The sequence below is a fragment of the Gymnoscopelus braueri genome (assembly GCF_963280865.1).
Source record: "Gymnoscopelus braueri genome assembly, chromosome: 24".
In the NCBI taxonomy this organism is placed as follows: Eukaryota; Metazoa; Chordata; class Actinopteri; order Myctophiformes; family Myctophidae; genus Gymnoscopelus; species Gymnoscopelus braueri.
The window spans coordinates 18,066,142-18,091,881 of record NC_137626.1 but is presented as its reverse complement, the minus strand read 5'-3'; the positions used below and the strand labels follow the sequence as shown (position 1 = coordinate 18,091,881).

General features: G+C 43.2%; 1 protein-coding gene across 1 annotated transcript in view; it reads right to left on the bottom strand.

The window, feature by feature from the left end:
* Positions 1 to 17,880: 17,880 nt before the first annotated feature.
* slitrk6 (SLIT and NTRK-like family, member 6) overlaps positions 17,881 to 25,740 on the bottom strand; it is a 36,500-nt gene continuing 28,640 nt past the window's right edge. Inside the window, exon 2 of the mRNA XM_080421869.1 lies at positions 17,881 to 21,786. Within this exon, the coding sequence (XP_080277995.1) occupies positions 19,210 to 21,771 (2,562 nt within the window). The 5' untranslated portion in view covers positions 21,772 to 21,786 and the 3' untranslated portion in view covers positions 17,881 to 19,209. The remainder of the gene's footprint in view (positions 21,787 to 25,740) is intronic.

The window sequence follows — 25,740 nt, the reverse complement described above, 5'->3', positions numbered from 1 at the left end:
CACTGATATTATAGCAACAACAAGTTTTTTGTTAGGATTTTTGTTAGGATTTAGAAGACAATTGTAGAATCCCCCAGAAGCAAAGATTTGAGTTAAAAATGTTTGCTTTAAAATATGTATATATATATTCAAAGATTTGCAAAAAAAATCCCATGATAATACAAAAAAATAGCAGATCTACAAGCTCATAGCGCAGCACTCAGTGCCACGCTATGAGCTTGTATATCTGCTATTTTTGAATAGCCCAAAGAAATCTAAAAATGACACACGGACGTGTTCCGGGTCTTAAAGGGTTAACATGCTTGCTGACAATTTTTACACAGCACTCCATAGTTTGTTTAATATTCAAAAGGAGCCATTTGTTTCCATTCATTCATTTCAGTATGGTGCACTGCAGAGACTTGAAAGCTACTTGAGGCAGGTAATCCAAAACACACAATTCCATTGTGCCATACGTTTTTGTCAAAGTTAAGCTGCCGTTGCACTTCAATGCACTTGAAAGCATGGATTGAAAGTCTATACAAAAAGAATCCTCGAAGAAGATTGATTTAGAAATGGAATTTAAATATCTGTGACCTCTTAACCACACAATGTTTTGACAACATTGACTCAATTATTCATGAATGTTTAATGTCTTAATGACTTGAGAGATTTGTTTAAATGCAAACTCCAAATAAAGCCATTCACAAAAAAAATAAATATATATATCATATTTATGTACAATAAGGCCAAAGCTGTGAACAGACATGTATTAAACTTGATGCCTTGCGACTGACCCACCAAGCCTAACCGATTGAAGCTCTTTGTAAATTATCAATAATACATCATTACCAGTGAATAAAATCAGCAAATCTTCCTCAGTTCCTGAAAATATTATTTTGTTTTCCACTTTTGTTATACAATAGTTCAAAGATGTTCTTTTCAATAGCGACGAAAAATAAACTTCAAAGTACCAAAATGGCCTGCCTGAAAACTCCTTTCACTCCCCGGGATAATGGCTAGTCCCATACCCTATTCTGTGGATCTCAGCGCGGAACAAAGCAAAGAATGGCAGTGAGAGAGAGAGAGAGAGAGAGAGAGAGAGAGAGAGAGTCAGTATGTGTGCATTGTCACTACAGAGATAATTTTGGGGAGCCGTGGTTCAAAGTTTACACCTCTAATTGATACGACTTAGTTGTGTGCTTTGGTAGAAGTAAAAGAGAAGGGAAGAAAGAATTGGAGACATGGAGATGAAACGTGGCAACAAAGAAGAAGAAGAGAGAACAGTGCATGAAACGAGAGAGAAATAAATGAATGGAGGGGAAGAGATAGAGAGAGAGTAGATAGGCGATGCACCCCGTCTCTGCGTTTTTCACGTGACAGCCCCTTGAGAAAGAACATGATGGCTGGGAGGCACTGCAGTGGTAATATGTTGGCGTTCCATGAAACATATAATTACACCATCGCTCAGAAGAAGAAATGGATGGACTGTGTCATGTCATCTCCAGCTCATCTGCAGCCACGAAAGCCCCATCAATGATCATTTGAATGATCCAAGCTGGCCCGCCGGACGGGCCGGCCGGCCGCGGCCTCTCAAAGTGGGTCATCGTTAGCCCATAATATTATTAGAAACACTTTGGGGCTACAAGCTCCATATTTCCGCCATGCAATCATATGAAGGGAATTTGTTCCGATGTCACACAAAGTGGGACTTCTTGTGTGTGAAGCGTCTGTATTCTCTCTTCTTCTGTTTCTTGAACTTTCCGTTACCCTCCTCCTCTCACCCATCTCCTTGCCTTTGCCCTCCCAGAGTCACAAGCAGAAGGCCCCATCACACTCCAGCAGGCTTTATATACCGAACAAGCTGAACATGCCACCGTGTTTCCCAGACTTAATGAAGGGGAGCCTCTTCTGGGATTGTACATCCATGTCGCCACGCATGACCGAGCTTATTTTGCACTGCATATTATGATAGTCATGTTCATTGAATGCTTAGGGAAAAAGCAGGCTTATTGTCACAGAGATTACTGCAACACGCAGCACCGTCAAAACGTCATACATGGGCCAGCAGGGTCACATCCCATGTTCCAGACGTGTTGTTGATGTGGTATAGCTGATACGTGTTCAGTTCATGCTCCAGTTGGGTCGACGTACATGTGCACAGGGCACAGAGCTGAAATATGAATTATCCAGTGGTTTACCTCGTTCACTCAGCCATTAGTTTGTAAAGATTACCTAACTTTTCACAATGATAATATATCTAAGATGTACAAACATGGAAGAAGAAAAAGAAGAGAGTACTGGTTTAGGCTTTTCAAGGCTTTCAAACTGACATAAAGAAATGAATGATGAGACTATTTTTTTAAACCATACCATGACGTCAATGTCTATTCTGAGATTAAGCCATTCAATGCAGATAAACATGGATCATGTCACCTTTAATGGCTTTTTTGAACCCGCAAGGGTCCATTTGGTTCCATTTGTACTCTCTCAGAGTTATGGGAGTCCTTGAAATTAAAAGGTTTGAGAACCACAGCGCTACACTAAATGGAACAGAGCCTTCATTAGAATAATTGGTAACACCTGTGAAGGAAGTAAGGAAGAGGCCCAATTTCTTTCCAATATGGCTGCTGTGCATAGAGCCTATTGGCTGTGTTCAGGAGAGGGAAGTGTGGGGGGTGTTGAACAGGAGGAGTAGGATGGCGGTGCTCCTCACTGGCAGGTGAGCCAAGAGGGTTGCAGTTCGCAACACAGACATGTGTGGAGAGGGTTAATTGGCATAATGACAAAATGCACTCCTTGACATATAGGGCACATTTCTCAAATTCATCAGCTCCTTGTCTTTCCTCTCATGTCAAGTCTGAATAGGGAAGAAAGAATCCTCAAAATGCATGTTAAATCTTGTTTTTGTTTTTGTTATGTATATAAAGTGTCAAATTTGTTGTCAGAGAGGGCAAAAAGAGAAGTGAAGATGAGAAATGTCTTCTTAGTTTGTTGAAAAGTTGGAGCCATTGGTGTAGGCTGATATTGGTGGTATTCATTAGCAAGTGTGTTGATGTTTTTTTATATAATTTTCATTTGATTGAACTCATATGGTGACAACTTAGGCTACAAAATATCTTTCTTGCAACTCTATACGGGTGGCTTTCATATACAGTAGCATTTCACACTGAATTTCATATAGCATGACATACTACTCTCCCTTCCTCCAGAAGCAGTTCAAAGAATATGGACCAAGTGGCGTGCTCAGCACTGAGCACTTGAACCCACAAGTGCTTTCTGCAGCCTGGGGACATGGGGGGACGGGTGGTGACCGTCATTACATATTATGAAGAGGACCACGCTGTGTTCTTTTTTTTTTGCCAGGACGCCATCCTAACCAGAAGAACTTTGATGGAAACTCCCCCATCATGTTATACAAGGTCATCTGTGTGGCGAGAATACCAGGCAGGCAATGGTGGCATCTGGCTGGGAACGGGGCTACACGACCAGATGAAATAGTACTGCTGCATTATGAATGATACATTGTGTTCAGAAAAAAGAAGAAGAGAGAAATAGAAAAAATAAAATCTATAATAATATGTCCTTTATTTTTCAGAGTGCCGTAGTGTGCAGCTTACTTCATTCAGGGACCTCTGGCAGACATTGCAAGGCACCCTTACACTATACCAGTACCATGCCAAATAAACACTTTGAATCTTGGAATCTTAATGTAGTCTTTAAGCACCTTTTTGCAGTTGTTGTGCAATTTGCTTAACCACCTAAACCCTGTACACTTGGTTATGCCCGCAGTCCACCATGGGATAAAAATTACAAAAACAATCTTTCATGTGTGTTGTTTTTCCACTGACATAGTCATCACCAATAAAAATGTGGAGTTTACAAAACTTTTGCCATGGTTTTGATTTGTCTCTATAGCTCCATCAGCAAAACTATTCTCTTTGTCCCTATCCACGTGAACTGCATTACAGTATTTGTTAATGGATACATTAGTGTGTGAGGGTGGACCCCCCCCCCACACACACACACACACACGCACATGCACACACGTACGCACGCACGAACACAAACAAAGCACGAAGTGATACCGCAAGCTATAATGGTATCACCTGAGAGGTGGTTGGAAACAAGCATTGCATTCATCAACTGAACACTTCTGTTTGGGGGTCAGCGGGCTTTGCGGGCAGATCATTTGCCCCGACAAGGAGAGATTGAAACCTCCCCGAGTTTGTGCTCCAGTTGATTGTGCATTGTGTTCCATCATAATTATAGATTATGCGATGGCGCCCCCAGCCCCCCCCCCCCAAGCCCCATGTTTAACATGGGCTTGCGAGTCGATCGCACTGCAATTCGACTGCATAAGCTAAACACGAGCGAGCACAGGCTTGTTTTTTTTTTCTTTTTCAATCACACTCACATCTGTAATTTATTCCAGAAAGTAATCCATGCTGCTACACCTGAGACACAGCTGTGCGTAAACAATACATTCAATAAGTAAATACCTCTGATTGCTCAGGATGTGAAATTGGGTCAGTGGCTTCATGCTCAGAACCCATTAACGCATTAGAACCGGGAACGCATCTGTCATTTTAGATTTTAGCTATACTGTATATATAGTATAGCAGATAGCAGATCTACAAGCTCATAGTGCGTCACTTCGTGCCATGCTATGAGCTTGTAGATCAGCTATTTTTTTTGACATTTTTAAACATTTTGAAAAATCTAATGAATATAAAGGATCAAATAAATACATATTTTCTAAATTTTTTAACTCAAATCTTTGCTTCTGGGGGTCGCTGGAACAAAATATTTTGAGATAGGGGGGTCCGCGGCCAAATACATATAATATTGGGGGTCTTTGACATGACAAAGTTTGAGCACCACTGATATAGCAACATAAGTTTTCAGAAAACTGTTAGGATTTAGAAGATATATTTTCGGCCTCGGGTCTTAATGGGTTAAGCCCTACCCTGTAAACAAGAGACTAAGGGGGGGGTTCAGTACCCATGGATTGATTCCAGGCTGCTGTAGTTGGCAACTAACATCATAGGATCGCCCCAAGGGGCTTGTCGAGTTCACCCCGACAATGGTGGCTCATTTAGAGCTCCAATGTCACACCACAAAGAATGCGGAGAGATCATAAGAATTCTCATTTTTATGAGTTCTGAAACTCGGAGAGCTAATTAAGGCGATGATAAGAGGTGTGCTTTCTGTCCCCAGAGTCAAAACTAAATCTGGTAAATATTTAAAGGTTCCATCACATTATCTGGAACAAACTCCCCAGAAAACTGCAGTCTGCTAGTGCTAGAACTTTCAGTTATTATGTTACAAAAGCTGAATACATTTCTGTTTGCTGCTGCCTTTTATTGAGGCCCTTGATTCCTTTCTGGCACTGCACTGCACTTTTATTCTCATATTTTGTCCCTTTTATCATATATTTAATTTCCATTCTATTCTGAGTTCTTTAATTGCATTTAAATGTCCTTTTACAATGTGTTACTTGCCTTGCTTTATATGGACCATACGTGGTCTGGTACTGCATTGTTTGGTCCAATATGACACACAGTATAATTGGCATTACCGCCAACCTTACAAAGCATGCTGTTATACGTGAGATTTGGGGAAAATTCCCATTGCGTACAATTGTATAATTTCTTTATTCAAGTTATGGCCACACCTTAAAACTATCTGCTTCATAGTCAGGGTTGCCAGATCTGCTTATTATAATTTCCCTGCAAGATTGTATTTGAAAATGGCAGATCTACAAGCTCACAACGCGTCGCATCGCGACGCGTTGTGAGCTTGTAGATCTGTTATTTTCAAATAGCTGATGTATATGTTAAAGTGCTCATGTGGCCCATAGTCGCTTCTTTTGGGCTGGTTTTCCTAGACCTGGTTGCTTGTTTCTCTCACAGAATCTGGCAACACTGTTCATCATAGTGCCTTTGGGAACCATTTTCATCGTGACTCATCAAATCAATCCAAACTGTCAAATGCACAATGGCAACGTAACCTTATAAAACAAAACACTTTTCGCAGTTTTCATGACTCTGAAAGTTGTTGTTGTTCATGTTTGATAATACTGCATTGTAACATACTGTATACTAAGTTTTGGATTGCTTAATAGACATAGAAAAGTGCTAACAATATGAGTTGAAAGGAGCCCTTTTAGCTGCCCCTACTTTCACTCTCTCTTACCCATCAAAACACAAAACATTTCATTTTTACGTCTCTTCAATAAGCTCTCCCCTGTCTATAGGGACAAACACTAAACACAGCCAAACAATATTGTTGCTCTATTTCACAGCGCTCCGGGATAATAACTGAATGCACTGCTTTTGAAGCTGGCCAATTTACATATTTTTGCCATATTAAAGTAATATCTGTACTGCACATGCACCAGCGCTGATTTTTTATTTATATAGTTTAATGATTTGCATTCTAATGGGACAACTTTCAATACAAGTCAAGTCAGGTCAGTATCCCAAAGTGGAAATTAGTAGCAGGGGGGGGGGGGGGGGGGGGGGCATTGGGGGGGCATTGCCGTGGATGCATTGATGATGAGTCAGAAGGGAGATCTCGTATTCCGTCCTGAAGGTGATGGGGAAGGAACGGAAGGTGAGCGTGATATGGTAACATTTACACACTCAGGATCCTACTGTAGCAGCGCTGTTTTGAATGTATTGAAGCCTCTGCAGGCTCTTGCAAGGGAGTGGTGCGTTGCAGTAATCCAGCCTGAAAACGCACACAAGCACTTAAACATTGACCTCTGATATGAGGTTAGTAAACTGGTGCAGTCAGACGAGAAGCTACCGGTTTCACTAAACAAAAAACAACAAAATATCCCATCAGAGACTAGATTTCCAAGCATTCTGCACTGTTTGCCGTGGGTGTGTTGTACTTGATGTGGGTGTCTGACAACATGGCAGATACAACTCTCCCTTCCTCCAGAAGCAGTTCAAAGAATAGGACCAGTGTCAGGCTCAGTACCGAAAACTCCAAGTGCTTTCTGCAGCCAGAGGACATGCAAATTATGCAGAGGAGTGTAGTTTCACTCAACAAAAATGAACAAAGTATCCCATCAGTGACAATATCTCTGTATTCCGCCCGGAGTACATCCACCAGCCATGATGTACAAGTACTGTACACCCCCTGGATATGACACATTAGTATTGCAGCTCAGTGGTCTTGTGGTCAGGGTGTTCACCCTGATATTCGGAGGTCAGTAGTAAGTAAGGTCATGATCATTAGTCAGTATGGTCATGGTCACTATTCTGTATGGTTATGTCACTGACTAGACAGTAAGGTCATGTCACTAGACAGTATGATCATGACACTAGACAGTATGATCATGTCACTAGACAGTAAGGTCATGTCACTAGACAGTATGATCATGACACTAGACAGTATGACCATGTCACTAGACAGTAAGGTCATGTCACTAGACAGTATGATCATGACACTAGACAGTATGATCATGTCACTAGACAGTATGGCCATGCATTACATGGATAATTACAGGACAGAGGCATTCAAGTCAAACTATTTGTGCCATTTTAAAACATACAGCTGCTGACTACATCGTGTCATTTCGCATTACTGTTTTCATCTGATAGAGAGTGTCTGAGCATACCTCTACCATTTTGGATTGCGGAAGAGGATTACCTCATGAAAACTTAAGTGTAAGAGGCCTGGTAGATTGACTGAAAATAGTGGCAGCAGGAAACTCTCCAATCGTCTTCATCGTTATTCAACCGGCAACATCCTCCTGGCCTCCAGGTCCACCCCTTCCCCTGTGGTTATTTGAGTTAACTTACTGGACGTCGTCCAAGTAAGCTAATAGGCCTATGTGTAGAGTGGTTTTTAGCAAAACGAATAATGATGTAGTCTTGGCTATCGTTACAATTTATTTCACAAAAATAAGCTGCTATTATCATTAGTGTCACCTAGCCTGCCGAAGCAATCTCGACAAAATGTTATCATAGACGTTAGCTTCAATTAAACTTCAAACTTTATTGTTAACTGGTGTAAAAACAAAAACATTAGCTGGCTAGTAAATGTGATTTTAAGTTATTTTTTTTTGTTATTCAGAGTTGTATAAGCTCTTATATGGGTGCATTGCGCATTCGATTCAGTTTCTTCTTAGATACAGTAGCTTGCAGCTATTTATATAGTGTGCCGTAATCAAGTTCAGCCCCTCCACAATGTCAGATGAGAGATGACCCTAGAGAAATATCTGTTTCTCCGTGGAGAGAAAGCTGTGGACCAGCAGCAGGCAGGTGAGAGAAAGACCCCTGACAGCTTGGTAGAAGAGAACAGGATTCTTACAGACTGTGCATCTGCATTGCCCACATGGACTGCACCTTAAGATGATTCCCCCTTCTTCCATAACACCTTTTCAGTGGATTGGAATGTAGTGTGTGTGTGCGTGCGTGTGTGTGTGTGTGTGTGTGTATTATTTATTTCTTCTTAGCACTACTATCTTCAAAGGATGTTGAGAAAAATGTACAGTATATACAGGACATATTTTCACATTTAAAATGTGTATTTTCTAACATTAGATAGAATAGGTTCGCTTGGGACTGCCAGTATAGAGACAGACAGACAGACAGACAGACAGACAGAGAGACAGAGAGAGAGACAGAGAGAGAGAGAGAGAGAGAGAGAGAGAGAGAGAGAGAGAGAGAGAGAGAGAGAGAGAGAGAGACTAGCCTAGAGTCACAGTATAATGCCAAGAGGAAGCTTGCAGACATCTCGCATGTATTGGCCACATTGATTGTAGTGCATCCCAGAATAGTATCCCATGTCTTGCATCACCTGACTCCCACAGTGTGTAGACTCACAGATAGCTGAACTATTTGGAAAACAACACGAAGGATGTAGGTTCGGTCCATTCCAATGACACCATTTTGCATGTAATCGAGGAATATCATCTGCCCATCTATTTGTTGTCTCCAACAGGCCGAAAGGCATGGCCGAGACTATGTTTTGCACCCTGTCCGTCCGTCCGTCCGTCTGTCCGTGTGTGTCTGTATGTCTGTGAACAGCTAATCTCCGACACTGTTGGCCCGGTCGCTGCGAAACTGTGCACACACACTCCCTGCATGCCAAAGCCGAACCTCTCCGAATTTTTCAGATTGGCTTGTTGTAGCGCCACCAGGAGGCCGATTTCTGCTAAACAATGTACTCCTACAGATTTTGTCCAAACATCACACGAATCGGTACACAGTATCTCTATAGTCATGTGATCAACACAGATCTGTTCGATTTTCCATATTCCATCCTGATTGGCTTCCAAAGTTTGCAGGATTGGTTCGTTTTTAACAAAAGGCCTCAAATCATGAACGCAGCATACAATTTCCCCCCCTCTGCCCTTCTGACTTGGTCCAGCCCAATTACTCTGGCCACATGCACAACTTACAGGGACATGTTAAGCTTTCAATAATCACCCAGCATTCCCTATATTGCACTACTCAAACATATTGCCCTTGGTCTCTTATCACACTCATACCTATTACACCAGGGGTCTTCAACAGGGGGTCCGGGACCCCTAGGGGGTCCTCAGAGTTACTACAGGGGGTCCGCCAAATCTTTGTGTGATATGATTTTTTCTTTACCTTAACCACTTGAACCTTAGCATCCCTTTTCTGAGGAGAACGTATGCCAATAATAGCAGATCTACAAGCTCACAAGCTTTTATATTACTCCTTCAGATTCTGTCCACAAATTGGTACGCGGTATCTCTATAGTCATGTGATCAAGTCAGATGTGTCAGATATTTCATATTCCATCCTAATTGGCTAACATTGGCTTCCAAAGTTTGCAGGATAGGTCCGCTTTGAACAACATGCCTCAAATCATGAACGCAGCGTGCCATTTCCGTGAAATGTTGCACTAGGCCGAAGAAGAAATGCCACCCTTTTCACATTGGCCTGTTATAGCGCCACCAGCAGGTCTAATTTAGCAAAACACATTTTGGAACAAAATGCTTCAATCATGAATGCAGTGTCCGATTGCCGTGAAAGGCCTGATAAGAAATGGCACTGTTTTCACATTGGTCTATTATAGCGCCACCAGAAGGCCACAATAACCTACCTGGCCTGGCGGAGGGAGACCTGTGCTCCGAGGAACACTTTTTCGGGTTCTTTATTAGTTGTTTTCTAACTTTGAAAAAATATGTTCCTGGTATTGTTTGTGATTTTTTGTGTTCCTTTGTCCATGGTTGATGTGTGCCCTTTAGGAAAGCATTGTTTCACAACCTTTAGTTGGCAATTGTCACCTTAGATGCACATTAAAGGGGGGTTTAACATTTTCATGGCATTTGGAGAGATCACTATTTGTGTGTGAGTTTGCCAGTGTTTGTTTGTTTCTAGCTTGAGGAATGTACAGTATGTACACATTACAGTTTGGCTTGTGCCTGTGGATGTCTCACGTTCTCATTGGGGTCTGAGCCCCCCTAAAAGGTCAAATACTAGAATTTCCCCTGACCATCACTACATGCCCTTAGAGATGTCGCTGGCATAACAGGATGAGTTAAATGCAGAGGACACATTCTGGGTATGTGCAAACACAAATGAACTAAATAAGCAAAGAACAATAAATGTACACCCCCCCCCAAAAAAAACTCTTGAAACACCTGCTACATACTGTATACTGTTCTTTTGGTTGATGGCCACTAATTTGCATCCTTTCGGTGTCTGGAAGTACTAGCCAACAGTATGTGGGACAAGCTACAATTCCAACACCTTAAGCCTGCTACTTCACAATGCACTGAACACTTTGGAGTTTATTCGTTTTTAATGGATTTGATCTTGTATGCCTCCAGCATCGCACAAGGCATTGATCACTGTGTGTGTGGGGGGGGGGGGGTTATAAATAAATAAACCTTTGAATTCTGCATGATTTAATGCACAAAACATTGTATGTACTACTCTCACCTGACAGGCCCGCACTGCAACAACCGCTAAAGTGAAAGATCAATAATGCTAATCCCGTGGAGACGGTTGTTTTGCCTAAGACGTGAATACTAATAGCTCAGGTGTAGAGACAAGGTGTATAGAGAGAGTTTGGCTTGTTAAATAATTTGCAGTAGGATGGACTAGATTCGTACAGATCCATTTTGCAGAGCCTCTCGCAGATTAAAGTGATGCGTTATTCATCAGACCCACAATACACCCCATAACCGCATCCCTAATTATGGAGGTAATGGGAATGCTAATGTCATAATAGCACCTTGTGGTTTGATATACTTTGAACGTCTATTTATTTATTTATTTCTTAAGCGGCATAATTCACATTTCAGGTCACACATTTCAATTCGTGCCTGGCTCGAGTGCAAATAAAACAGGAGCAATTCACAACAGGAGTCATGAATTGTAAATAGTCGGGTAAACTTTGTTTTGGAGTGTTTGTTCTGAAGTCTTTGAAGGCGCATTTAAGCTGACTGGAAATGAGTTATGGCCTGCATTTATTTGCATTTGCTGCAGATGTGGCTGGCATGTGACGAAAGTGCAGTATGTGTAAGCGTGGGCGTGTGTAAACAAATGTGTAATGTGTACACACACATGCCTACGTAAATGCTTTTGTGTGCTTGTAATTTGTGTTCACTTTCACCCAGGGCCATGTAAGAACCAGTAGGTACATTGTTAGTCTTTTTTCAGTTCATTATACCTCTCATTTACATCCAATTACATGCCATGTGATGGTGCCACCACAAATCAAATGTTTAACGTAGATGTGTATCACAGTGCAATCTCAACATAAATCCCCATGGGCTATTTGAATGACCTGAATGACCTGTGTACTTGTGGCTCACACAGAGAACAAAAACAACCGCTACCTCAATTTAAACAGCTTATAGAACGGAGAAAACAAAAAAGCAATTTGCAGAAGAATTGCAATTTGCAGAATCATTTCATGGCCTCTTCAACCTACAAGGAGGATAACGACAGTAAGATGAGGGCTTTGTGTATAATTCATGTCGCGGTGTGCCTTTTGACATCACACGCATCATTTTGTTTTCAAAGTGCTGGATGTAATAGCTTTCCGCTTCGACCACAACCTTGCTTAAATATTAACACACAAGGTGTGCTAATATTGTCAACACGTGTTAACATTGGCGCCAGTTATAGGGCTTGGAACGACAGCAAGACTTGTTTGACTTCCAGCTTTTATGCTGCAGAGTAGAGTATCCTGTCTGAGGCCCAGAGTCACACGTCAAAATCAAGTTGTTACATTGTGGGCTCGCCTGAATCAGGTTTCCTGCTAAAACGATGACGAAAATTTTTCGGCGACTACCTTTTTTCACTGACGAAAACTAAATGAAAACTAAAATAAAAACTAAGCTATGATGACTAAAACTAAGACTAAATATATTGACAATTTTGTCAACAAATACAAACTAGACTGAAATGAGGTACTAGTGTAGAAGAGATCCAGAGGAACTAAGACAAGTAATTTTATGTTTGGTTGCGTTCTGAAAATAGCAGATCTACAACCTCACAACGTGTCACAGCACAACGCGTTGTGAGCTTGTAGATCGTGAGCTTGTAGATCGGCTATTTTCAGCATGCAACCAAGTGTAAAATCAGGCCGCCATCAGGCACCACCAAATTACATTTTTGACGACAAAATTCAACTGTAGATTTAGTCGGCTAAAATCTTATGATATTTAGTCGACTAAAACTAGACAAAAACTAAATGAAGTTTTATTCAAAAGACTATGACTGAAACTAAATCAAAATTTGCTGTCAAAATCAACACTGCTAGCAGAGGCATCCTGCCAGAACCCCAGAAGCGTGATGTCCCTTGAATGAGCAATAGATGATTGGCTTCCAATGCAGGAGACCCAGGCATGACTCCAGCTGTTTACGTTACACGAGATCCAGAACGCTCTCCTTTCAGGTCGGATGTTCTGTGGCATCATTTAGCTTTGGTCATGGTTTGAGCAGCTCATGATAGATTATGGGCTTCAATTTATGTAATATGCAGACCAAATTTTCTTCACTTTGCCCACATGGCCTCAGCAAAAGAATAGCCTAATGCTGCTGGCATGCACTAGACCAGTGGTTCTCAAACTTTTTCATGTCAAGGACCCCCCACGTCAAAATGTATCTGGCCGCGGACCACCATCTGAAAAGGTTTAGTGCCAGGGACCAGAAGAGAAGATGTATGTAAAAAAATAAATAAAAATACCTAAATTATTCAAAATTCAAAAATAGCAGATATACAAGCTTGCAGCGTGGCATGAAGTGACGCACTGTGAGCTTGTATATCTGCTATTTTTGAATAGCCAACATATAATTGGATTAAGTGGTTAAAACTATTGTGATGCTTTGTTAACTACTTTTGCTTGGGACCCCCTGGAACCGCCTCAAGGACCCCTGGGGGTCCCCGGACCCCACTTTGAGAACCAACGCACTAGACGAGCAGGAAGTGCTCACTTCTCAAGATCCTCAGGATCAAAGTCTCTGAGGAGCTTTACGCTTCCCTTCTTTGTATGTTTGAGTGCATGTGTGTGGGAGTGAGCATGTTTGTGTAATAGCCTGCACGGATTAGTGTGCACCTACAGTAGTACCCTGCATGAGTTTCCCTGCATGAGTTTGCATGCATGTCATTATTTGTGTGTACCATTGCAAAAGCATGTGTTTGCGTTTTTCAGTAACAACCATGAGTGTATTGATAGGTTTTTGTATACTCTGTGTGTGTGCGTATGTGTGTGTGCGTGTGCATGTGCGTGTGTTTGGGTTGGTTACAGTTGACACGTGCAACATCAATTATGAAGTTATGCAAAATAGAATTGGTGTTACATCCAACAGACATTTTTGGGCCTGAGCTACCACGGAGAGGGAATGGTGGTGTTGAGGACTGTGTGTGCATGTACAATATTTACAGATGTGAAGTGATATTATGTAAAATATCTCTATATTCTGAGAGCAATTACTGCTATAGAGCAGTGGTTCTCAAACGTTTTAATTTCAAGGACCCCCATAACTTTGAGCGTGTACAAATGGACCCGTATAGGGGTCCATTTGGTTTCATTTGTACACTCTCAGAGTTACAGGCCTGTAAGGGTCCATTTGGAAGCCCCTCAAGGAACTCTGAGGGTCCCTGGATCTCACTTGAGAACCACTGCAGTGTCTGTTGGTGTCTCTTTCTTTGGCTATTCAAAAAATAGCAGATATACAATCTCATAGCGCGGCACCGAGTGCCTTGCTATGAGCTTGTAGATCTGCTATTTTTGAAAAATCGTGAAAATGTGTGAAAATCTTTGAATATATATATTTTTAAGTGAACATTTGTAACTCAGATCTTTGCTTCTGGGGGATTCTACAAATGTCTTCTAAATCCTAACAGTTTTTTGAAAAAAACGTATGTTGCTATAATCAGTGGTTCTTTTTTTTTCATGTCAAGGACCCCCAGAATTATGTATTTGGCCGTAGACCCCCATCTCAAAATATTTTGTTCCATGGACTGCCCAGAAGCAAAGATCTGAGTTAAAAAATGTTGCTTTAAAAAATATACATATATATATTCAATGATTTGCACAAATTGTCACGATTTTTCAAAAATAGCAGATCTACAAGCTCGTAGCACGGCACTCGGTGCCGCGCTATGAGCTTGTAGATTTGCAATTTTTTTGAATAGCCAAAGAAATCTTAAAACGACACAGATGCGTTCCCGGTCTTAATGGGTTAATAAACAGAAAATAAATATTCAGGCTGGGATACCAACTCATACAGGATAAACAATAAGGTGCAATTGGACGTGAATAAACAGAACAAATTAAGCTGATAAATCATCTTTGTGGATGTATCCGTCATGATTGGATACATTTGTTATCCCGACCTGATAATGTATTTTCTGTTTACTAAATTATAGATGTTGAACCTTTTAACAATAATCATAAATCCATTAAATGAACTTGCATACTTGCAGGAAAATGTGCACACAAGCATACTTTGCACACAAACAGTACGCAGTACACAAACAGACACATGCCTTAATCATGTGTGGGACACAAACAACTATTGCATCTGTGTTGCAGACTCAAGCAAATACTGGATGGCTTTGACATGCCAATTAGGTGATATAATGTATAGGCCTATAGAATGTGTAGGACTGCAGAAAAATCAGTCCAAAGCTGTGTATCTATTAAGAATTATAGATTCTAGTTTCTTAAGCCATCAGGATTCGGTTTTTCCACTTCCAGGAGCTATTTTGCTGCTAAGCAATCTTAGGTAAATTTGCTTACTGACACATACTGTGCCATCATTAATTTACTGAGCATTCAATCAGGAAGGAGTGCTTGGGTGTCCAACTACAAGATAGATTGTTCTAAAATGTTGGATTGTCTTTGGACAAAATATTATACAGGGATTGAAGTCACCAACAGTCTGACCCAACGAGGTGGGTAATATTAATCCTATGCAAATTGGGTTTAGGTTGACCAGTGTTGCAATGCTGAATTGGATCGTGGTTGCACTGTATTTTAATGACGTGACGTGCACGCCGCTTAACACCTACACTACAGGTCACACAATGGACAATTGATATGCATATAGGCTTATTCCTATATGTTAATTCGCCAGGTGTGAGTCGGGAACCTTTGAAAACTTTGTTGAGGTGTGAATTTAAAGTAGTTTTAAATCTATGCGCGTGCTCCTGGTCAAATAGGTTCATGCACGGCGTGCAAGGCCGTCCTGTGAGCATTGCACCCCTGAGGTTGACCAAGCTTCAAAAGAAAAAATATATACATTGTGTAGTATGAACAAAACCGCCCTGTGGCAGATTTATTAACATCGTGGACATTTTTAACCTTACCGTGACATTTTAATGTTTGCATGATCACAAATCAGAATTTCTAAATGATTGAACATTGTGCTGATTGGTTGACGACTTGACATATCATTTTTATGTAATGAAAAGCCATGAACGTACTTTATAAAATGACACCAATGCCCCCGTTCATGCAGGGGAGTGGGTTCATACTCTGCATCGCATTACTGCCACTTTCCCTGCCCTTCGACTCGAGCAAATAAATGCAAACAAGTATGGACATTTATATACGCGTTGAATTCCAAGGTTCTGCAGTATTGCATTTCTTTATTTTCAGTTCATCACTTACAACTTCTGTTTATAGCCTGTACAGCACTGAAAGGCACACAAAAAAAAAAGAAAATAAAAGAAAAAAGATATGAGACATAAGTATATACAAAATATACAGAATAAATAATGAAATCTAGATATAAAAGCAATAAAGTATGTGCTTACATAAACCATTTCAGAGCTGGGCGCGAGTCCGAGAATGAGTGAGAGAGCGCATACAGTACTGAGTTATACTTCGGAAATGGCAGATCTACAAGCTCACAACGTGTCGCATCGCGACGCGTTGTGAGCTTGTCGATCGGCTATTTCTGGGTTGTGACGCGCCACGTAACGAAGTAGAAATCAAGCATACAGTACCATTCTGGAACCAGGTCAGTGTCCACTAGAGATGCGCGGATGGGCTTTTTTCGTCACCCTAATCCGCGTGTCACACATTCATTATCCATCCGTCATCCAACCAAATCAATTATATTGTCCTATTTATAGTCCCGCAACGACAGCATCATCCGCATGTCAAATAATTATTATTTCCCTGACGTTAGTTTCCTTAGTTGTGAGATCACAGAAATACATTGTTTAACGAATGATTGGGACGTCCCTTTTTCCTTCTCCTTTTTCCATGCAGCGCTTACCTTCGAAGGCCGCTCTAACTGAACAGTAGGCAATGGGATTCTATATGGATACATACTTGTACAAACAACTTCACTCACCACTGTCGTGATCACCAATGCAGTGATCATATGTGTACATATCCTAGCCTGGCATGGCCAGACTAACATCACTGCGTAGATATTGGTGATAAACCCGCCCCATATTTGCATACTGGGTCTTGATTGGTCCCTGACTACTTCGGAGGGAGTGAAATCCAATCGCAACTGAGCGGTGGCCAGACCAAATCTGCCGAGGGCAATTTTTTTTTTGCTCTCAGATTCATCTGGTTTCCAGGCTATACATATCCATGGTAACAGCAAGCCCTCCGTCTTCCATCACTTTCTCACATTGCAACTTTTCATAAGACATTATTCAGCACTTGACTCGTCGTCAGCAGGGTTAACAACTTCACTAAATCACTCTCACGCCAGACTTTTATTCCTCTGGCATCCTTTTTTATTTTGTTTTAAATCCTCCGTTAAGTTTCTCTCTCACTCTCACTTTAGCTGCCTTTGCGTCCACTGCTGTTGTTTGGAAATGGAAGGACCCCAGATGGCGGCATAGCGTGTGTAGTAGGCGGCTAATTTGTGCCTGATGGAAAATTACTTCCATATTAAAGTACACACGCACGCCGAAATTTCGTGCTTTTTGAAAGCTATAATACAGATCTATAATAAGCCTAATAGATGTCATTCATTTGTTTCCCGCATTATCTCACCCGCGGCGTATCCAATATTAATTAATAATTATATTTGATTGATCCAAATCCACCAAAAACTGTGGTTTTCCGCAGCAACCGTGGCTAGAACCGCGATCCGTGCATCTCTAGTGTCCACACTGCAAAGCAAAGCCACCACCAGCATAACACCGATTTCAGCATTACATAGTTTCGTAATGAGGCGATATATGGCCAGCGTTGTCGACCACAGCTCTCCACACACGTCCACCAGAGCTCTCTCCCCACACACACACACACACACACACACACACACACACACACACACACACACACACACACACACACACACACACACACACACACACACACACACACACACACACAGTGTCTGTGTCTTAACTTTTGGGGCACAGCATTGCATGTCAGCATGCAGTTGTGCTGACACTGCAAGCCACCCCCCCCCCCTCCACCCAGAACCACCCACCACTGTCTATGACTGCCGTTCCAAATCAGCTGACCCAAATTGGCCAAAAGGAAGAATGTGTGAATGGAGTGATGCTGGCGGTTGCTTTCTGAGAAGGACCGATTTCGTCAGACGATTCTTGACCCCCACCCCCTGCTCGCGCACACACACACACACACACACACACACACACACACACACACACACACACACACACACACACACACACACACACACACACGCGCGCACACACACGCACACGCACACGCACACACGCACACACACACACACACACACACACACACACACACACACACACACACACACACAGAAGGGACCGCACACAACCATAGTGGCTCTATTTTTCTGGCAGAGAGAGGAAGCAAACAAACCAAGAAAAAAAAAAAAGTTTCAGCAGGACATTGTGTGTTGATTGTCATGCACCACCCTTATGGCATCTGATTAGTGCAATGCGTTTTGTACAAGATTACAGTCGTGTAGGATAATGGTTTTAAGTGCTCTATTTTACTGAACAGAATAACTCAATTCATATCGACATTGTCTTTGTAAATACCATCAGTTTTTGTAATATAAAATAAATAAATATAAAAACAAAGATGGGGGGGAAGGGATGCGCAGTGTCTCTGGTTGGTTGACCATGAAGAATAGCATAGCCCCTGGATATCAATGCACTGTGAATATATGCATATTATCTCCCATCAGTGTGGTCCAAATGTACAGTACAGTTGGCATTCTGCAGATGCTATGGCACAATAATGAGCATGCTGGTTATAGCATTATGACCTATAACTGACGTTATGTTAACAGTGGAATCGACTGATCCTATAAAATACATGGATTGCACACCGATTATGTGTCAAGTGGTGACTCTCGAATTCCCGTTCACTTGTTGTGGAACATCTGTTTTAGCCTGTCGAGTGTCAGATGGGCGGGTTTGCGCTTAACTGAACATTTCAACTGACTGCACTGCACCAGGAGGGGTTTTAATCAATCACAGGTGCTTGAATAGATTTTTTTTCCTCTTTTCTTCCCCCATGCAGCCCAGGACTGCTCAAATCCCTGCAATCATTAATTAAAGTTACATTTGGCCACCGTATTATGTCTGTCACCCAGCTACATAACACTGCTGTCAGGAAGAAAAATAACAACAATCTGCGTGCTACAAATAAATCGCTACTTAATGTGTCCAACGGTATATATTTCAGTGTGAAAAGTACAAGAGGGCAGATCGGACAAGGCACTTGTTTGTCGAGAACAAAAAGAGAACACGTGGTGGGGGGGGTGCTGTGTGTGTTTTCCAGGCTAAACTCTAGTTAAACGCAGTTTGATGCTCCAGCACCTCCAAATAGTCCGGCTCGGTGTGCAAATTCGCCTTCAGTTCGAAGTACTCGTTCTTAGTTTGCTCGAGCATCACCTTGTGCGGCCTCGTGTACATAAGTGTCTCCATGAGCTTCAGCTCCTCCTGGCGGCCCCCCGGGCCGCCCTGCATCTCCACGGCCGACTGCAGCTGGGGCATGTTTTTTCTCAGGTACTCGGTTATTCCGAGCTGCTGCAGCTCCTTCTCCTTCTCCAGAATGTTCCTGTACAGCGAGCCGGGGTTCCCGAGGGACAGGAACTCCGGCGGGCACTCGCCGCTCACCGACCGGAACTTGGGGTGCCCCGTCAGCGGCGAGGTGTTCTCCTTCTCCATGATGCTCCGGCAGACGTGCTGCTTGCCGCCGAGGTTGCCGAGGTCGCCGCCCAGGTTGCTGTAGTCCACGTCGGCCGACTCGTGCTCGTTGTGCTGGGCGCAGTAGGTGGGGTTGCGGCAGATCTGCACGATGGGGCTGTGCGAGCGCTCCTCGTACAGCGCGGGGGACCCGGCGCGCTGCGTGAGCGTGTGGTGCGTGGTCTTCTGGCCGTACATGCTGTAGTGCAGGTGGATGGGGCTGCCGCTGCTGTGCTCCCGCGGCCCCTGCTCCTCGGCGATCTTCCTCTTCGCCCGTCGCCGCCGCCGGTGCACCACGAACACCACCGCCCCCGCCGAGCAGAATATGAGCATGAGGAAGATGACGAGGAGGCTGAGGATGAGCACGGAGAGCGGGATGGTGTCGGTGAGCGAGCTCAGGAAACCCCCGCCGCCGCCGCCGGGGCTGTCGGGCCCCAGCGTGGCCGTGACGCTCTCCTCGTCGGACAGAGCGTGATAGGTCACCAGGCCGGGACACAGCGTGTCGTGGCGAAGGCTCCGCAGCTCGGTTTCGACGACTTTCTTTGGCGTTTGGCACAAAATGGAGCCCACCACGGTGTCCTTCCTCAGCTTCTCCACCCATTGTTTGAGGCTGAGCAAATCGCAGCTGCAGTCCCACGGGTTCTCCTCTAAATAAATCTGCTCGAGTGCGTCGAGTTGATCGAGCACGTTGCTCACTGGCAGGTGCATGAGTAGGTTTTTCCTCAGGTTTAATTTGGTGAGGGGCACGTTGCGAAATATCTGAGCGGGAAGAGAGGTGAGCTGGTTGTTATTCAGCGACAACAACTTGAGGTTTGGCAAGGGATTAAATGTGCCCGGAGCGATCTCTTTAATGAGGTTGTATTCCAAGTACAGGTACTCGAGATTGTGCAGGCCCACGAACATCGTGGAGACGAGCTTTTCAATCCGGTTGCCGTTCAGGTAAAGTTTTCTCAAGCTGCTCAGGCTGAGGAATGTCTCATTGTCAACGTAGTCGATTCTGTTGTTCGCCAGGTTCAGCAACTCGAGACTGTCATACGTGACGAAATCGTACTTCAAAAGTTTCTGGATCATGTTCCCTGTCATGACCAGCTTGGTGGGGCTCTGCTGCAGTATTCCGATATCCGAGACCCTTTGAATCCCTCGGTCCTGACAATGCATCAAAAACCCTGCCACGGGGTGATTGTGACAGGAACAGTGCTCCACACACGGGCTCCCAGGAACGTGAGACGGCGTCGGAATCTTGCCGTCATCCTTTGCGTCCATCAGCCTCGGAATCTGAGCCGCTTTGGATGATGGAGTAACAACCATATCGAGTGACTTGGAAGGCTCCTCCAGGTTGATGTCGGCATGTGATTTACAAAGGACGTCCCGCTTCACTTTGGCCAGGATGGTGCCTTTTAGTTGGGGCGGTTCGCTGCAGACCACCTCGCCGATAGCAGACTGGGCCCTCATGTTCTCCATCCAGATCTTTAGATGCAAGATATCACAGTTGCAATGCCAGTTATTGTCCTCCAAGAGAAGTTCCATGATCCGTCCGATGTGCTCCAAGAACCCGACATAAGGCAGGGTCTGGAGCTTGTTGCCACGCAGGTCCAAGTGGGTGAGGGGCAAAAAGCGGAAGATATTGCCGGGCAAAAACTCAATGGAATTATCGTTGAGAATCAGGACCTTGAGGCGGATCAGTTTGTTGAAGGCCCCCGGCTCGACGACCTGGATAAAATTGGTGTCGGCCTGGAGAAACTCCAAATTCACCAGGCCTTGGAAAGTGTCTTCTTTCAGAGTGACCAGGAAATTGCTATTTATGTGGAGTTTCTTCAAGGAGCCGAGGGCGCCGAACACCCCCGGTTCGAGCTCTTGTATGCTGTTGGCCCCGAGGTGAAGCGAAACGGCGTTCTTGAGACCCTCCATTTCCTCGGTGCGGAGCTCTGCCAGGTCATTCTTGTAGAGGTTCAGGTGGAAGGGCACGCCCGTCGGGACCTTGATCTGGGAGATTTTGCTGATGTTCCTCTGCTCGCAGTTGATGTGGAGGACGCCGTCCTTCTCCTCGCAGGCGCACAAGGAGTCACAGGACTGCGTGATGGGGGACGCTGCCTCCAAGGGATGGGTGTCTTGGGACCTGGCCGCAGTGAGAAACAAGCCGAGGAAAACGATGCACGGCAGCATTTTTGTCAGAGGGATCTGGGGAGAAAAGGACAGAAGGGAGGGTGGGAGGGAGGAGGGGGAGAAAGAGATATACAGAGAGAGAGAGAGAGAGAGAGAGAGAGAGAAGGAGAAGGAGAAGGGGGGAGTTAAGTGTAAATTCATTATACAGTGGAGGGACTTTCAGAGCAGTAATCATAAAACACAGCAGACAACAACAGAGGGAGGCTTGCATTAGTGATGACTTTTATCCTATTTTTTTAAATCCTCATTTGCCTAACACACAGGCGTGGCTCCGGACAGTGACTCATCCAATCTAAGTGTGTAGGATCCTCAATTGATATTCAGTGCTACAATGTCTTGAGGAACCAGGACAAAAGAATTGTACTCTTATGTACCCCGTACACACGATGTAACGATAAAGAAACCTTTAACATGGAACCCTTGAACCTCTGGACTGCATGCAGGTTTCATTGTGCTACCCAGGGGCGGATTAACCCTTCGTGGTGCCCGGTGCTTGGACCCGGTTCGGTGCCCCCCGGGAGCGTTTTGTCAACGCCGTATTTTTTTTCACGCCGTTTGGTGCCCCCCCCAAGGTTGGTGCCTGTTGGATAAGCCACCACTGGTGCTACCCCACATGAACTTTGAAGGCGTGAAATGACAATTATGACTGCATCGTACTGTATGCATGAGCACTGTTCGCTATGGACAGAAGAGCTCTTGTGTAAAATTGCCATTCATGTTGTGGTGATGTACATATAATTATGGCCTCAGGGAAAGGAAAACAGTGTTTGCACGACGTCCAAACTACATCTGGGAAATTATGTAACAATAACAATTATGTTTTTTAAAGCCCTATTTTACACTTTTAAAACCAGCAAAAATAGCAGATGTACAAGCTAACAATGTGTCACGATGCATTGTGAAACTGTACATTTGGTATTGTTTGCCATTTTTGAAAAATATTCACGTTTTTAGGGGCAATTACAGTAATGAGAGGTTGAAAGTGGTTGAATAAATCAAGGAATTTTATTATGGAGGTCAGGGATGCCCCAAGCCATTACCCAAGATCAGTATCAGATGCTTTATATTCAGTCCGTGCATTTATGTAATTATCGCAATGACCCGCACAGGTTCAAAGAAGGGCAAGTGCATTCAGTATCTGAAGTCGGCAAAACATCATTTGGGGAGACTGCCTTTGCAGCGTTATTATGGACACTTGCGTGGCAAAGCTGTCGGCAATTAGCGGGTTCACAGACGACATTTGTAGTTTCGATGTTTGCACGATGTTGAAGCTGTGACCGCACACTGGATAATTTACACACGCAGTGAAGATGCTGTGGGCCCGGAGGCACAGGCATGCTGTAATTGACTAGCTGACACGATATATGCTAGTGTAATGGGAGAACATTTATTGTCATACTAAAGACTAATGCCAGATCTGAATAAAGAATGCAATGCTGGAAAGGAGGCAGTAGAGAATGCATTGAGTTTTCTACCTCGGATTGGTGATTTGCTGATTTTGGATTGACCGAACTTGTACTTAGTTAGTTAGACTATTTGTGATTCTAAAATGGTATCGAATCAGCGATCAGACGACATCCCTAATGATGATCTATCATTATTAATTATTCTGTCTCGTCTCAGTAATCACAATAATCTGTCATCATCATGTGCCACTCTGACCTGTGTCTTCTGTGAATCTGACACATGGGCAGCTAACGCCCTCCGTCTTAAAAAGCACAGTCAGTAGTCAGCAACTCAGCATCCATCCAACGGGAGAAGTCAGGATGTGTGTTGCTATTTATATGCTTGCATTGAATGCCTACATTTCTTCCTGTTCTGGTGACTCACAGCGGGGGTTCGGGTCAATTCAGGGAGAGCCCTTTTATTTCTAACTCCGCTGGATTTGCTTGCCTTATTATGCAGATTGCTCATTTGAGCCAAGTTTTTTCTACACCCCCTCTTCCCCACCCCGGGCCAGAGTGAGTCATGCCAGAGAGTAGCAGTCAATTCAGTCAATTTCAGAAAACCACTTAAGATACATTTTGAGCAAGAGCAATATTGATAAAGGTTTTAAAAGAGCATACTTGCTTCTGAAGTGTTTTTTCTTCTTCCCTCAATTAACATTTACACACTTGACTCAAATGGCAAGCAGGCTGACCACAAGCAAAAGGCCAAATTCGTTAATCAGCACAAACCCATACGCATATTATACGCTCTCGGAGAAAAAACATCCTCCATCATTGATTCCCCCTCCTCCAGTTCAGTCTATTGTTTTTGAAAGTTTTCTTTTCCGAAGCCATATGCCAAGGTCTACTCTGAGAGCATGCAGTCTTTGGCGCGTGGAAAATGTACAGTATGCTAGTCCAAATGAGGCCGCAGCCAGACTGTTAAGAAGCAAATCCAAGATGTGGAGACAACAAAGATGGATGCTGGGTAAATTTGGCGGCACAGCGGAAACGCCGCAATGTGATTTCGATTATGGTCGAGCCGCGCTGCTAACATACAGACTCACAGACTTGTTTGGGTATTTTATTATTCTCACGGAATCGGTGGGAAATTAATTGAAAACATGCCTTTACGACGCACACAAGAAGGAGGACAAAAGCGTAGGCCTACAACCGTGAATATACAACATTAAGATGAGAGAGGAAGACGTATTCCCATGATAATCCCCCCCCCCCCCCCCATATGAGTTTGTTACATTTTTTGGAACGTAGGGCTTTCATTTCTTTGCGGTTATTTTGCAGCATCTAATGGGAGAAAAATAACTGCCTTCAGTGACAGCACCCCATGGGGGCCAAGACAGCAGTAGGAACAACAGCAGGGGGGGAGACCGACGTTCTATGCACTCACAGCTTGGAAATTCCGATCGGCTTGAGAATTCTAATAACAGACCTAAATTAAGACTCCCTTGGACCCAAGAGCGTGTCTATAGTACAATGGCTCGCCCCACCCCCATCTAATATAAATACATATCTCACTGTTGTCCTCTGTTTAAGAATGCTGCTTTCCCATATACAACAGTGAAAAATGCAAGATAGGCTACTGTGCATAATAATAATAATAATAGAATAATGTCTTGCTAAAGCCCTTTACCCAACATCAATCAACTTCAAAGACTCCCAGCAGGGCTGGGAGACGGAGCAAATCTTCTGCTTTAATGCATTGCTATCTCACAGTCTCTCCGCAACGTTTCTACGTGTGTAGAAACATAGTATGACTGATGCATGAATGAATGTTATATCATCATTATGGAACTGGTATACTGCAGTTATGTTCATGAGTTGTTGAGATACAAATGTCATATATTTTACATGTGTAGGTGTAAGGGACTATTGTCAAACAAACTCCCCAAATTGCTCAAAAAAAGAGTTGAATGTAAACAGTGACAGGCCAGGGTTTGCAAAAAAAATGCTACAAAAGACAGTGGTGTAAAGTAACTAAGTACATTTACTCAAGTACTGTACTTAAGTACAATGTTGAGGTACCATTACTTTTACTGGAGTATTTCGAATTTTCTGTACTTTTACTTCTACTCCACTACATCTCAGAGGCAAATATTGTACTTTTACTCCACTACAATTATTTGAAAACTTTAGTTACTAATTACTTTGCAGATATACATTATTACATTATAAAACATACATTAATCACTTTAATTTTATACCTAGGCTATTTGAAAATAGCCGATCTACAAGCTCACAACGCGTCGCATCGCGACGCGTTGTGAGCTTGTAGATCTGCTATTTTCAAACATTTTTGTACTTTTACTTTTGGTACTTTAAGTACATTTTGATACTAATACTTTTGCACTTTTACTCAAGTATATTTTGAATTCCAGACTTTTACTCATAACAGAGTATTTCCACAATGCAGTATTGATACTTTTACTCGAGTGACAAATGTGAGTACTTTTTCCACCACTGACAAAAAACAGGCTTGCCAATGTATTTCTTTTCTTTTTCTGTTGCTGTACAGTAGCCTGCG